Source organism: Phyllostomus hastatus, unplaced genomic scaffold (genome assembly GCF_019186645.2).
Source record: "Phyllostomus hastatus isolate PE091 unplaced genomic scaffold, TTU_PhHast_1.1 phas_contig_40, whole genome shotgun sequence".
NCBI lineage: Eukaryota > Metazoa > Chordata > Mammalia > Chiroptera > Phyllostomidae > Phyllostomus > Phyllostomus hastatus.
Window position 1 is genome coordinate 29,158,155 of NW_025333872.1, and position 16,185 is coordinate 29,174,339.

The following is a 16,185-nucleotide window of genomic DNA, read 5'->3' on the forward strand; positions in this document are numbered from 1 at the left end:
CCTGAACAAGGGGCGCTGAGTAAAAAATTGGTAGATTTAATTTATTCTACCTCAGTGCAACATAAAAATGGTGCAGTGATGGCCTCCCTTACTTTAGAATAGTGGCCATAAATTTACTACTTTAAAATAATGTCAGCTATTCACATGAAAAAGAAAAATGATGATATTGTAGTTCCTGGGGGCCCAGGCCATGTTTGGGATCTTCTTGGGTATCCCTCATAATATGATGTCTCACCAGTGGACTGCCACACTTTCTGGCATGAGTAGGAACCAGAAACAGGGGTAGAAAAGTAGACCTGCCATTAGACCTAGACAGGGCAAAAATCCACCTACATGAGCATTTTAGGCCTCTGTACACTTTTTACATATGAGAAAATGTGCTAGATTAAAAAGAGGCAATCTATTACTGTGGCCACCTTAATGAATGAATAGACCCAACTACCTAGATACATAACAAAGCCAAAAAACCCACAAAACCTTCACATTATTAATGAGTGCATGTTGCATAGTTTTGTTTACCTGTGCATCAAGTCATTTTCGGACATTTATCCCACAGGTAGTTTTAAGTCACTGTAAGTAGGCAGCAATGATATTGGAGACTTGTTTTCCATCAGGAGAAATATCTGTGGATTACTTTGTGCAAAAAACAGAAGGATAGGATGATATGTCTCTACAAGGCATTTCAAAAGTACAACATATCATTGCATACTCTGAGAAAACAGCCATTTGCCTGAACCTTACAACAAATTTTCTAAATTTGATAACCATTTTTATGTTGGGATATGAGGTGGGAGAATGGGGAGTGGATTAGGACCTTTACTTTCTTTTTTGTCTTATTTTTTACTTTTATTATTATTTTTAATCATTTTCATTGTTATTTGTTATTCTTTAACTGTGAAATAATATTTTATTATTGTTTTTATTCAAGTACAGTTGTCTCCATTTTCCACCGCCACTTTCCCCCACCTCCCATCCTCAAACCTACCTCCCTTTAGCTTTGTCCATGGGTCCTTTATATATGTTCCTTGATTACTCTTCCCCTTCTTTCTCCCATTATCCCCCTCCCCTCTCCTCTCTGGTTTCTGTCAGTTTTTTCTTTATTTCAGTGTCTGCTTATATTTGCTTGATGTTTATTTTTCTGATTGGGTTCCACTTATAGGTGAGATCATATGATATTTGTTTTTCACTGCCTGGTTTATTTCACTTAGCATAATGCTCTCCAGTTCCATCCATGCTGTCACAAAGGGTAGGAGTTCCTTCTTTCTTTCTGCTGCATGGTATTCCATTTTGTAGATGTACCATAGTTTTTTGATCCACTCATTTACTGATGAGTAGTTAAGCTGTTTCTAGCATTTGGCTATTATAAAGAGTACTACTATGAAAATAAGAATGCATAAGTTCTTTTCATTGGTGATTCAGGATTCTTAGGGTATATTCCCAGCCGTGGAATTACTGGGTCAAAAGGCAGTTTAATTTTTAGTTTTTTGAGGAAATTCCATACTGTTTTCCACAGGGCTGTACCAGTCTGCATTCCCACCAGTAGTGCAGTAAGACTCCCTTTTCTTCATAATCTCTCCAACACTTGTTGCTTGTTGGTTTATTAATGACGGCTATCCTGGCATGTTTGAGGTGATATCTCATTGTGGTTTTATTTTTTTAAGATTTTATTTATTATTTTTAGACAGAGGGGAGGGGAGGGAGAAAGAGAGGAAGAGAAACATCAATGTATGGCTGCCTCTTGCACACCTCCTACTGGGGACCTGGCCCACAACCCAGGTGTGTGTGCCCCAATTGGGAATCAAACTTGTGACCCTTTGGTTCACAGGCTGGCACTCAATCCACTGAGCCACACCAGCCGGGGCTCATTGTGGTTTTAATTTGCATCTCTCTGATGGCTAGTGATGTTGAACATCTTTTCATATGTCTGTAGGTCATCTGTATGTCCTCCTTGGAGAAGTGTCTTTCCAGGTCCTTTGTCCATTTTTTAATTGGATTGTCTGTCTTCCTGATGTTGATTCATATGAGTTCTTTATGTATTTTGGAGATCAAACCCTTGTCCAATGTATCATTGGCAAATATGTTTTCCCATACAGTGAGTTCCCTTTTCATTTTTATATGGTTTCTTTAGCTCTGCAGAAGCTTTTTAGTTTGATGTAGTCCCATGAGTTTATTTTTTGCCTTTATATCCCTTGTCCTAGGAGGTATATTAGCAAAAATATTGCTACGTGGATATCTGAAATTTTACTGCCTATATTTTCCTCTAGGATTTTTATGGTGTCACAACTTATACTTAAGTTTTTTATACATTTTGAGTTTATTCATGTGTATGAGTAAACTCAAAAAGTTTACTAACTTAAGTCTTTTATCCATTTTGAGTTTACTCATCTGTGTGAAGTTGGTGGCCTAGTTTCATCTTTTTGCATGTACCAGTCCAGTTCTCCCAACACCTTTTATAGAAGAGGCTATCTTTACTCCATTTTATGCTCCTGCCTCCTTTGTCAAATATTAATTGACTATAGAGACTTGGGTTTATTTATGGGCTCTCTATTCTGCTCCATTGATCTATCTGTCTGTTCTTATGCCAGTACCAGACTGTTCTGATTACAGTGGCCATACAGTACAGTGTGATATCAGGTATTGTGATCCCTCCTACTTTGTTCTTTTTTCCCAAGATTGCTGAAGCTAGGACTTCTGACCAAGGTGGAGGGATAGGTTGACACATCTCACCTCCACACACAACTAACTTCAAAACAAAAAACCACCAGAATTGCCAGAAAATAAAACTGTATGGAAGTCCAACAACCAAGGATTTAAAGAAGAAATATTCATCCAGATGGGTACGAGGGAGGCAGAGAAGATGTGGTGTGGCAGCAATGAGGTGGCAGTGGCAAGGCAGCAGCAGTAGTGGCCAGCAGAATGGGTGGTTCCATATTCACATGTGGTAGATAAAAACCAGGAGAGATACCTGGGGAGTGAGCAATCCCGGCCCCAGCCCAGACTGTGCAGTGCAGGGTTCTAGAGCTAGGAAATAAAGCCTTATAATTTCTGGATGTAAAAACCAGTGATGGTTGGGGTAGTAGAAGAAACTGATGGTCTCTCAGGAGAATCTGTTTAAAGGGCCTGCACTGTCCTAGAATGTATGCAAACCCACCCACTCTGGGATTCAGCACCAGAGCAGCAACTAGAGGGGTGACAGTTGCATACAGAAAGTGAGGGAAGTGACTGGAAGCGGGGCAAGAGCCAAGCAAGTGGCATTGTTTCCTCTCCAGCCCCTTCCCTGTATACAGCACCACAAACTGGGTTGCCCCACCCTGGTGAATATCTAAGGCTCTGCCCCTTACAATGTAACAGGTGCAGCTAGGCAGGAAGTCAAAGCTGCTTCTACCTAATACACAGAGACAAGCATAGGGAAGCTGCCAAATTGAGGAGAGAAAGAAATGTGGCCCAAATGAAAAAACAGATCAAAACTCCGGAAAAAGAACTAAGTGCAACAGAGATAACCAATCTATCTCCACATTAAAACCAACCTGTTTTGATGCAGAGTTCAAAACACTGGTAATAGGGATACTCAGAGAACTTGTTGAATATGGCAAATGCATAAGGGGAGAAATGAAGGCTACACTAAAGTGAAATGAAGAAAAACCCACAGGGAACCAACAGTGAAGTGAAAGAAGCCAGGGTTCAGATCAATGATTTGGAACATAAGGAAAAAATAAACAGTCAATGAGTACAGAATGAAGGAACAAGAATTCAAAAAAAAAAACAATGAGAGAATAAGAAGATTCTGGAACATGTCTAGAAGTGCCAATATCTGAATCATAGGGATGCCAGAAGGAGAAGAGGAAGAGCAAGAAATTGAAAACTTATTTGAAAAACTAATGAAAGAAACTTCCCTAATTTGGTGAAGGAAATAGACATGCAAGTCCAGGAAACACAGAGTCCCAAACAAGTTGGACCCAAAGAGGAACACACCAAGACATATCATAATTCAAGTGCCAAAGGCTAAAGACAAGAGAGAATCTTAGAAGCAGCAAGAGAAAAGAAGAGAGTTACCTACAAAAGAGTTCCATAAGACTATCAGTTGATTTCTCAAGACAATTTTGCAGGCAAGAAGGGACTGTAAAGAAGTATTCAACATCATAGAAAGCAAGGACCTAACACCAAGATTACTCTATCCAGCAAAGCTATCATTTAGAATGGGAGGCAAATAAAGTGCTTCCCAGACAAGGTAAAGCTAAAGGAGTTCATCATCACCAAGTCCTTACTACATGAAATGTTAAAAGGACTTTTTTAAGAAAAAGATCAAAACTATGAACAGTATAATGACAACAAACTCACAACTGTCAACAACTGAATCTGAAAAAAAAAAACTAAGCAAACAACTAAAACAGGAACAAAATCATAGAAATAAAGATTGCATGGAGGGTTTGTTATCAGCAGGGATGGGGACCAGGGAGAAGAGGGAAAAAGCACAGGGATTAAAAAGCATAAATAGTAGGTACAAAATAGACAGGGGGAGGTTAAGAATAGTATGGGAGATACAGAAACCAAAGAACTTATATGCACGACCCACAGACAAGAACTAAGGGGGCAAGATTGCTGGAGAGGATGGGGGCACCCAATGAAGGGGAACAAAGGGGAAAATAATTGGGACAACTGTTATATCATAATCAATAAATATTACAAATATTTTTTTAAATATTGCTGCCCTGGGTGGTGTGGCTCAGTGGACTGAGTGCCGGCCTACAAACCAAAGGGTCGCTGGTTCAATTCCCAGTCAGGGCACATGCCTGGGTTGCATGCCAGGTCCCAAGTAGGGGGCATGCGAGAGACAACCACACATTGTTGTTTCTCTCCCTCTTCCTCTCTCTAAAGATAAATAAATAAATAATTTTTAAAAGACTGCTGAGGCTATTCTGGTTTTTTGGGGGGTCCATATAATTTTTGAAATTTGTTCTAAGGACCTTTACTCTATATTCCTCTGATGTTGGAATGTTTTAATAAAGAGTATGTATCTCTTTTATAATTAAGCAATTATAGTAAAAATCAACTAATAAATAATAAATTCAATAAATATTTTAAAAATATCTATTGTTCTACATTATAAATGCTGAGTTAATCCTTGTTTAAAAATAAAACAGAGGATTTTTAATTTTTTTTTACTTTTTAGTGGGTAACACTGGTTAAAAAAGTTATACAGGTTTCAGGCGCACAGTTCCACAACACGTCATCTTACACTGTCCTGTGTGTTCACCCCTCCCAGTCATCTCCTTCCATCACGATTATCCCCCTTTACCCTTCTCCTCTTCCCCCCACCCCCCTACACTGGCAATAACCACACTGTTGTCCATGTCCATGAGTTTTTTTCTCTTCCTTCTTTTTTTGCTCAGTCCTTCTACTTGTATCCCTAAGTCCCCCAACACTCCCCACCCCCTGACAACTGTCTGTCTCTATTTTGTTTGTTAGTTCATATTGTTAATTAGATTCCACATATGAGTGCCTTTCTGTGACTGGCTTATTTGGCTTAGCATAATTCTAAGAGAGGGAATTATTTTTTAAAGGAAAACCAAGTTTGATAAATTCAGCACCTGTATGTATAGGGACAACAAGGTGACCATGATATGCTTGCTCCAGAGATGCTTTCTTCTTTAAAATTCTGTTTGGTTTCTCATTCTGTGACCCACTGCTTAATGAGACACTTTAGTTGGCCTTCCCCCAAGGTTCACTCGCAACTCTTATAAACAATCTCAAAGTCATTTTGCTGGAGCAGGTGCTATTTTCTAGCAGCTCTCACCAAAGGGTTGCATAATAATTAACAACCTTCAGATTTTAAGAATTTAGGGTCTCATTTCTAGCAAAGGGTGCTTGTGCCAAACATGCAGTAATGTTTTTGAAACTTGCTGTGCTATGAGGAGGTTTGGACACCTTAATACAAGAACTCAGCATACTTTTAAATAGTCAGTTCTTTTTCTCTGAAAACAACTCTTAGGAGATTGTCACTCTTTGCAGCAAAATGAAGCTCTGTTCTCTGCGAAACTGTAAAGCTGAGTTTTCAGGGTCCACTCTTTCATTCCAGATACTTCACACGTTACCAGGTAGCGGAAGTCAGCTACACTGCATACTCCAAATGAGGCAGCTTGGTGATTCAGCCTGCAAATTTAGTATTGAAACCGACTCTTAAATTTGCGAAATGTTAGATACTTGAAAAGGAATGGCATTCCGTGACAGCAAATGCAGACAATAGCAAATGCAGAGGTCTCCATGCTCTCCAGGTTCTGTTTGATTTGGAGAACATACATTCTTAACTCTAGACGTGTAACATATAGATGTTTTACGTGAAGTGCCTAAATGGTCAGAGATGCCCGTAGAGCTGCTTGCTATGGTTGCTCCACATGGTTTTTTCGCCTCTAACATGCCTTGTTTGATATTCTAGGAGTTCGTGATGATTGTCGTCTTTGGTTTGGAGTTCATCATCCGAATCTGGTCTGCAGGTTGCTGTTGTCGGTACAGAGGATGGCAAGGAAGACTGAGGTTTGCCCGAAAGCCCTTCTGTGTTATAGGTGAATATCAAAACCCAGACACTTGGATTTCTGCATCCTTTTCTTCTGTCTCCTGTCTGTATTTCAACATTTAATTAATTCAAAGTTAATATTCATGGAGTGTTTATCACATTAAGCACTCTTGCATTTTTAAATGTTGACTCATTTAATCCTCACCACAACACTGTGAGGTAGGTATTTTTATTATCCCCATTTTACAGATGAAAAACCTGAGGCAAAGAGAAATAAGTTATTAAAATCATATAGGTGGTAAGTGGTGGACCTAGGATTTGGGCCAGGAGGTATGGCTCTGGAACACCCACTTGTATCAAGTTACAGTATCACCCTGTATTAGGGAAGCATTCATTTCAGTAAGTATAAAACCTCTTTCTTCTCTACAATATGAGTGATATCCTTTTTATGCTTTGATTAGCTGGAATGGATAGAAGTGTATTAGACCTGGTAATGCATACCAGTTAGTGCTCCTCAAGACTGATTGCAAGTGTGTTTTACTTTATGCACTGATTCAGACCAGATCAAGGGTTTTCGACTCTGGAATATGTGGCCCCCACCCTGCAGTCCTGAAGTACGAATCACATCCCTGCACCTCCCTTAATGTGTGAGTTCAGGGGAACTCCATTCACCTGGGTGCCAGCTGCAAATTATACTTCATAACAAAGATGCCATATGGCATTATGAAGTTAAGAACTGGGATCTTCCAGCAATATATTTTAAAGGGTACCATAAATTATATCTCCACATAAAATTCATGTTTTAAAAATCATAAGTTGCCTATTTCTCAGCCCTTTATCCCTAAATATTTCAATGTAGATTTCCTAAGAATAAGGATATTCTTTTGTATAACCTTCATCAATTGAACATCAATTGAATATTGATACAGAATCTAATCTGCTGGATGTAAACTGAACATTGATATAGTATCTAATCTGCTGGCTGTATTCTGCATTTGCCCATTGACCCAGTAATGTCCTTCATGGCATCCTTTCCTCTTCAGTGCACGACCTGTGTGACATTACCTACTGCATTCAGTTGTCACGTCTCTTTAGTCCCATCTAACCTAGAACCGTTCCTCAGACTTTCTTGGCCTCATGACTTTGACATTATAGAAGAATATAACCTCATACTCCCCTTTTTTAAAAACTAAAATCTTCCCCTTGGGAAACAAATAAACCTTATGTATAAAAGCTATTGTTGTTGTTGTTATGGTGGTTGTTGTTACTTAACAGCTAAATTTGGTTTTCTTGGTCTCTTCGCCTTCTCACTTCTTGGCAGCCATTCAAATCCAGATACTGCACGTTCTTGGGGAGGATTACTTATCTCAACTATTTCCAATCTCTGCAAGTGGACTTTTAGTCTACAAAGTAGTGTAAACCATCTTCCTCATCTGTAGCAGGTGTTTAATTTTGTTTCAGAAGTCGGGAAATATTGAGTTATCTTTTTAGTTTCCTCCTTTACCCCTGTTGCCTGTGGCAGGGGCAGAGTGATTTAAGGAGGAATTGGAGGAAGTGTCTCCTGCCCATGGGCACTGTGAAGGAAAATGGTTTATTCCATCCTTGTTGTGAAGGAAGACCTTGTCCTGGGATGGGAGAATGGGTGGACTCCCCACACACTTTCTTCCACTGAGGTTATTTCATAGTATACACATTTCAAAAGAGTCACCATTTATTCAGTCACTCTTTATAGAATTTAGCTGTGTGTGAAGCACTGTAGTAAATATAATGAAATTATAAATTAATTCAATCTTAAAAGGCCTTGTCTGTCCAGCTGACTCTCTTCTACAAGAACAGGCTTTCCTCTTTTTTGGAAACCATTGCTCAGGTGTAGAGGAAAGTAGGCCGTAACTCCCAGATATGCAGGTCCATCCATTCCCAAGGTGTATTAGTGAAAGCATTTGTTATTTCTCTCTGGAGACTTTTACTCTTTGTCAATTCTCTGCACAAGCAACATCACGAAGGACTGTAACTTGATGTGAAACTGTTGTACAAGTACTTTCTGTCCTATAAAGGACCCAAACAAAACAATTCACAAGGCAGGTGGCTGGCCAAGACTCACTTCACTTCTACAGGATAAGGTTGGTTCACGGATGACTGAGGGAATGTTCTAGTCCAGATTTTAAAACCAATTAAAACTTGGTTTTGTTCCAGTTCCAGAAGCAATGCCAATGTATTTCTGGCCCCCAAGCTGAAAAGAAAGTTCTTTTCCAGATGTCTGCTGCCTTTTGATAGCTGTTTTCAACTGTGCGTACATCAATACATCTTAGTCCTTTAATCTTTCTCTTCCTGTCTAAGATTTTTGCAGGTTTTGAAGCAACAGGTGATTCTAAACATGATCAGGTTGTTTGTTTGTTTGTTTGTTTTTCAATTTATTGCTTAGGCTATTACAGTTGTCCCATGTCCCCCCCTTTACTCCCTTCCACCCTGCACCCTCTCTTCCATAGCATTCTCCCACTTAGTTCATGTCCTTGAGTCATACGTATACATTCTTTGGTTTCTCCATTTCCTATACTATTCTTAACCTCCCCTTGTCTATTTTGTACCTGGCAGTTATGCTTCTTAATAATTGTACCTTTTCCCCTGTTTTCCCCACTCCCCCTCCTGCTGATAACCTTCCATACAATCACCATTTCTATTATTTTGTTCCTGCTCTAGTTGTTTGCTTAGTTTGTTCTTCTTTTTGTTTTTTCAGATTCAGTTGTTGACAGTTGTGAGCTTGTTGTCATTATACTGCTCATAGTTTTGATCATCTTTTCCTTAAATAAGTCCCTTTAACATTTCATGTAATAAGAACTTGGTGATGATGAACTCCTTTAGCTTTATTTTGTCTGGGAAGCACTTTATCTGCCCTCACACTCTAAATAATAGCTTTGCAGCATAGAGTATACTTGGTGTTAGGTCCTTACTTTTCATGACTTTGAATACTTCTCAGCCCCTTCTTGCCTGTAAGGTTTCTTTTGGAAACCAGCTGATAATCTTATGGGAACTTCTTTGTAGGTAACTCTCTTCTCTTGCTGCTTTTAAGATTCTCTCCTTATCTTTAATCTTGGGTAATGTAATTATGATGTGCCTTGGTGTATGATTCCTTGGGTCCAACTTCTTTGGGACTCTGTGAGCTTCCTGGACTTCCTGGAATTCTATTTCCTTTGCCAGATTAGGGAAGTTCTTCATTAGTTTCTCAAATTAGTTTTCAATTTCTTGCTCTTCCTCTTCTCCTTCTGACACCCCTATCATTCAAATGTTAGAACATTTAAAGTTGTCCCAGAGGTTCCTAAGCCTCTCCTCATTTTTTTTTTAGTTGTTTTTTCATTCTACTCTAGTTGAATGTTTATTTCTTCATTCTGGTCCAAACTGTTGATCTGAGTCCCAGTTTCCTTCCTATCACTTTTGGTTCCCTATACATTTTCCTTTTTTTCACTTTGCATAGCCTTCACTTTTTCCTCTATTTTGCAACCATGCTCAGCCATTTATGTTGAGCATTGTGATTACCAGTGTTTTGAACTCTGCATCTGATAGGTTCGCTATCTCTTCATCACTTAGTTGTAATTTTTCTGGAGCTTTGATCTGTTCTTTCATTTGGGCCATTTTTTTTTGTCTTGGCATGCCTATTATACAGCAAGGGGCTGAGCCACAGGTATACACCAGGGTGGGACAACCCATGTAGCTTCATTGTGGTGCTGTATGTGTGGGAGGGGTCTGAGAGGAAACAATGCTGCCTGCTGGGCTTTTGGATGGCTTTCAGCACTGCCTCCACTACCCACAAGCAAACTGGGCCTTTCTGGTGCTGATTCCTGGGTGGGTGGGTTTGCACATGTTCTAGGACCCTGTGGGTCTCCCCAGTGAACCATCCTGTGAGGCTGGGAGTGTCTCCAGCCACTGCAACCCCCACAGGTTTCTTCAGTCAAAGATTTTGAGGTTTTATTTCTCCACACTGAAACCCTGGGTTGTGCAGTTTGTCTGACTCCCCAATTTTTCCTCCCAGTTTATCTGCATGCAAAGGTCAGACCACCCGCTCCACAAGCCACTGCCTTGACTGCTCCAGCAGCCACTACCTTGCCAGGAGCCCTCTCCACCCAGCTGCCTGTCTCCACCCCTCCTACCAGTCTGGATGAATGTTTCTTCTTTAACTCTTTGGTTGTCAGACTTCCATACAGTTCAATCCTCTGGTAGTTCTGGTTGTTTTTTGCACTTAAATTTGTTGTTGTCTTTCTTTTGGTTGTGTGAGGAGGTACAGTGAATCCACCTACGCCTCCATCTTGGCCAGAAGTTCTAAACATGATGTTATGTTATCTGTAAGTCTCAACATCTATGGACCTATCAATAGTGACCTTACAAATTTAGTATAGCATGCTTTAGGCATAGATTTAGTTTAGTTAACTCCTTCAGCCTTTTCTGAATTTGTATATTTTACCTCTGGTAAATTAATCATTTTGGAAGAAAATTTCATGAATAAATATATAATGAATCCCTATTAGAACAAAGACAAGATTTGTACTTACATTTAGGATAACTATGCGTTTTTTCAGTCATTTATTAATGCACATATAATAGTTTGACCCAGTGGTCCACCTGCATTGAGGTGCTAGTCAAACATATTCAAATGTGGCTCTTCGGTGTAAGGTCAATAAAATTTAACTTACACCGAGAAACCAAATGTCACTGCCTGAAGGCAGTAGGCTGTACCAGGTGACAAAACCCTTTCTGGGCCTGTTTACTAGGTCCATAAAAATAATTGATATCACCAAATGAACTTTGTATTTCCCTTGTTCAACATAATTTACCATGATGAAATGAAAAAAGGAATAACATCTCTCTCATCTGTCCAAGACAACTGTTCTGAGTTTGGAAGTGTAGCTAAGATTTCTCAAGACTCCATGTATTTGTAAGATTTGATTACTCTGAACACGCCAAATACACACCCAACCATTTGTAGAAGTCTTGAGTATTCAAAAAATGATTGTGATAAGCTGGCTATGCCTTCAGTATGGAAAATGCTTTCTGTAAGCACAACAATGTTGTTCGTTCCCACTGAAAGGAGCTGGAAGCTACCTCAGTGGTCAGCTAGTAAGCCTCCTATAGTATTAAGTCCTCTAGACCAACTGATAGTATTTGGACACAATTTGATAAGAGGCCCACAGGGCAGTTCCCAAAGACTTCAGCACTTACCCCTCCTGAGCTGTCCACCCTCTTAGCCCTGCACTCTAGCCAGAACCAGGAGCTTTACAAAACCTTGTTGATTTAAAAAATCATAAAATCATTGTATACTTATGTGTGTTGGGAAAACATTTTAAACAATAGTGCTTACCAATGGGAAGAGAAATATCTATTTAATTTTGTTTTAATTAAGTGCTTTCTTTCATTACCATATTTGTTTACATTTGCTTGATTAGGGAGTTTGCTTTGAAAACTGATAAAATCATTTTTTAATTACAAAATTATTCCTTATGCCTATATGTTCAATTTACATCTCTCCCCTAAGGCTCTGTTGAAATAACATGTCTACAGCTAGAGGCAATAACTATTGCTTTACCAATTTAGAGAGTCAAATATATTTTGGGATGACTATCCAGGTTGCCCTTCATTTACCTGAGCTGGCTGCTTTACAATTTCTCTACATTCAAGCACAAATCACTCACTCAGTGAACATTCTCAACTGAAAATGTGTGAAATAACTTCAAAGACTGATTTCGTAGCCATTCCTTTTTCAAGCTTTCATTAATGACCTACCTGAAAATTGCAAATAGTGCCAAAGGCTGGCACTTAGATCAGGATAATGAGCCTGATGCGTCAGGAAGCCAACAAATTACTTCCAACAGTGGATTTTTGGATTCCCTGGTGACTCTACAGACAGATAAAACAGGGCCATATTTTTCCATCTTGCAGTGCATCTCAAGGAAACAGAAAATACCAGCTTTTAATCTTGGATCTGTATTTGATGCTAAATACAAGTTGATTTCTTAATGCTATTTTAACAATTTTTCTTCAGTGTGATATTTCCACACGGGGACCAAAGAGGCAAACCACATCACCGATGTTTCCCCCATGAATTGAGCAAATATTTCTTTGTCATGAGATAACCATCTCTCGGGAAAATGCCTAAAGGTGTATTTTTTCCTTAATAAAAAAAAATAACCAGCTTCTTACTAGGCTAAAACATAATTGAAGCCTTTATTAAATCAACCATATAGCCAAGGCCACTCTAATATACCTGTGAGTTCATCTCATTAAAAGTCGACTTCAGCAGCTAATGTGTTCAGAAGTTAAATTGGAGATTTTCAGAACTGCCACCAGTCTCTCAACTGAAGATCTGAGACAGCACTTTTTTGGTTTGTTTGTTTCTCTGCTTTGGACATAGATGTGACTGATTAAATCATTGGCCATTGGTGATCTTTTGTTTTAAGAGATATTAAATTTTATTCTAAGTCTTTGAATTGCATCATTTTCTATACTTTCTAACCTCTCCTTTCCTTTGGTGGAAATTATATTGTCTCAAGATATTTCCTACCAATTGATTTACCACAAAACATTGAAGCCATTTCAATCCTTTTCGTTATTCACAGGTGATATTTATTAGCCTCTATATGCTAGGTACTGCTCCAAGCTCTCTATAAATATTACAGCCCATTTTGTACATGAGGAAGTAAGACAGGGCTTAAGAGACTTGTCCACAGTTAGAAAGATGATGGGCGAAAGAAACAGGATTCACTGCTGGGGATATCACTCCAGAAAACTATACCAACCTGATGAACTCTTTTTACTCACACTTCTGACATCAAAACTAAGGAGATTTCTTTTCTCACACCAACCAGTTCTCCAACTCTCCAGACATGAAATGGACATTCAACAACTCAATTAAATTCTGATACTAACCACCCAGAGTTAGTGCAGACACAGAGATTACGAACTTATGCCCATGGGGCTCCCCCTGCACAACCCCCAGCCTTGACTTCAAATGCCAGCCACAGTGAGGTGCCTAGCATGCATACACTTCTTCCCAGCTGACTACAAATTTAGGAGTTTCCACATCCCTCCCATCTCAAGTTTGATAATTCACTAGAATGACTCCCAGAACTCAGGAAAACATTTTACTTAATATTATTGGGCTATTATAGAAAATGCAATTCCAGAACAGCCAAATGGAAGACAAGTGCAGGACAAGGTGGGTGAAGGAATGATTACCACAGAGCTTCCACGCCCTCTCCAGGCATGCTGCCCTCCCAGCACCTCAGTGTGTTCACCAACCTGGAAGTTCTCAGAACCCCATGCTTTGGAGATCTTCATGGAATTTTCATTACATAGACATTACTGATTAAATCATTGGCCATTGGTGCTTGAACTCATCTCTAGCCCCTCTTGCTTTTCAGAAGTCCAAGGTTGGGATTAAAATTACAATTCTCTAACCATGCTTTGATCTTTCTAGTAACTTAATGCTATCGAGGGGCCCCCAGCTACCGGTCATTTCAATTGTATACAAAAAACACTTGTCACTCCAGGGCTTCCAAAGGTTTTAGGAGCAAAGTGTCAGGAACCCAGGACAATGACCAAGCAAGTATTTATTGACATTTCCCATTGCAGCATACTGCCCAACTATGAGAAAATTGTCTTTATTGTTTATTAGTATTGTTAAATTAAATTGCATTAAACCTTAATTACTGTCGTTGGCTCACAAAGAACCTGACGCTTTTATGTTCATCTTTAGTAATCCGAGAATTTTGAATGACAGGCTGGACTTTACAAAAAGACTTTGAAAGCAGTATCGGCCTTAAGTATATCAGGTTTAGTGTCAGGTTACCTATTGCAATTCTCTAATCTAAAGGAGAAATTGGGCTCCAAAATAGACTTACTCAGCCTGTATCAGATTACATAATCTCTTGAGCAATATTATCATGAGATTCTCCATGTACTTCCCAACTGGAGACATCTCCAGGATAAATGATGCTACTCCCAGAAAAGTCTTTAAATGTTTGTTAATATTGGTAGACTATTGAGGAAACTCTTTAGGTAATCATTGACCTGGTGCACAAATTTTAACTTGTCAAGTAGCTTCATTCATTGATATAACTTAACCATATAGATGCCCTTAGAAGGAAATGAATAATGAAAGATTATTTCCCACTCCTTCTGTAAACTTCAGTAGAGCACTGTAATATGTTGTACTAATAGCCTGTACTATGAAGTGTTAGATAAGAAAATTCATTCACAGGTAGAGCACTTACAATACCCCAAATGTGATCTCAGGTCTAAAAAACACAAGGATGAATAAAACATGGCCCTTGCCTGGAAGAGTGCAGTTTCCTGGGCCCTTAAAGAAGGACAACACTGGAAGGAGGGAGACTATGGTGAAACAAAGGAAAGGCGATGGAGGTGAAAGTAGTCATGGGAAAGGGATATAGAATCTCATGACTAATTGCATGAGACACAAGAGCCAAAGGTACCCTGGGTTTTGAGCTTAGTCATTCAACAAATATTTATACAATGTCCACCATGTCCAAGGGTGATTCTAGATGCTGGGGAGGTTGTGCTGCACCAAATGAACAATGTCTTACTCATAGAACTAACATCCCAGTGGACAGAAGAAATAATACACAAGCATGTTTTTATAAAACAAGATAATGTCAACTAGAGATAAATGCAATGAAGAGAATAAAACAGAGATATTGGGGACTTTTTTATATGGGGTGGCCTGAGAAAGTCTTTCTAAGGAGTAAACCATCAAGTTGACCTGAATATTAAAAAGGAGCCAGCCATGAGAAGATTTAGGCACAGATCTTTTCTGACCAGAAAATAATAAATGTGAGCATTCTTTTTTTAATATATTTTATTAATTATGCTATTACAGTTGTCCCATTCCCCCCTTCAATTCCCCTCCACCCTGCACACATTCCCACACACATTCCACCTGTAATTTATGTCCATGTGTCATAAGTTCTGTAGCTTCTACATTTCCCATACTATTCTTGCCCTCCCCCTGTCTATTTTCTACCTACCATCTGTGCTACTTATTCTCTGTACCTTTTCCCCTTCTCTCCTCCTTCCACTCCCCTGTTGCTAACCGTCCATGTGATCTCCATTTCTGTGGTTCTGTTCCTGTTCTAGTTGTTTGCTTAGTTTGTTTTTGTTTTTGTTTTTGTTTTAGGTGTGGTTGTTAATAATTGTGAGTTTACTGTCATTTTACTATACATGTGTTTTATCTTCTTTTTTTCTTAGATAAGTCTTTTTAATATTTTATAAAATAAGGGCTTGGTGATGATGAACTCCTTTAACTTGACCTTATCTGAAAAGCACTTTATTTGCCCTTCCATTCTAAATGAAAGCTTTGCTGGATACAGTAATCTTGGATGTAGGTCCTTGCCTTTCATGACTTGGAATACTTCTTTCCAGCCCTTTCTTGCCTATAAGGACTCTTTTGAGAAACCAGCTGACAGTTTGATGGAAACTTCTTTGTAGGTTACTGTCTCCTTATCTCTTTCTGCTTCTAGGATTCTCTCCTTCATTTTTACCTTGGCTAATGTAATTATGATGTGCCTTGGTGTGTTCTCTCTTGAGTCCAACTTCTTTGGGACTCTGAGCTTCCTGGACTTCCTGGAAGTCTATTTCCTTTGCCAGATTGGGGAAGTTCTCCTTTATTATTT

General features: G+C 39.1%; 1 protein-coding gene across 3 annotated transcripts in view; it reads left to right on the forward strand.

The window, feature by feature from the left end:
• Positions 1-16,185, forward strand: part of KCNQ5 (potassium voltage-gated channel subfamily Q member 5) — a 502,003-nt gene that overhangs the window by 363,557 nt on the left and 122,261 nt on the right. For all 3 annotated transcript variants that reach the window (XM_045842923.1, XM_045842924.1, XM_045842926.1), the window contains exon 3: positions 6,434-6,560. In XM_045842923.1, coding sequence (XP_045698879.1) covers positions 6,434-6,560 — 127 coding nt within the window. The remainder of the gene's footprint in view (positions 1-6,433; positions 6,561-16,185) is intronic.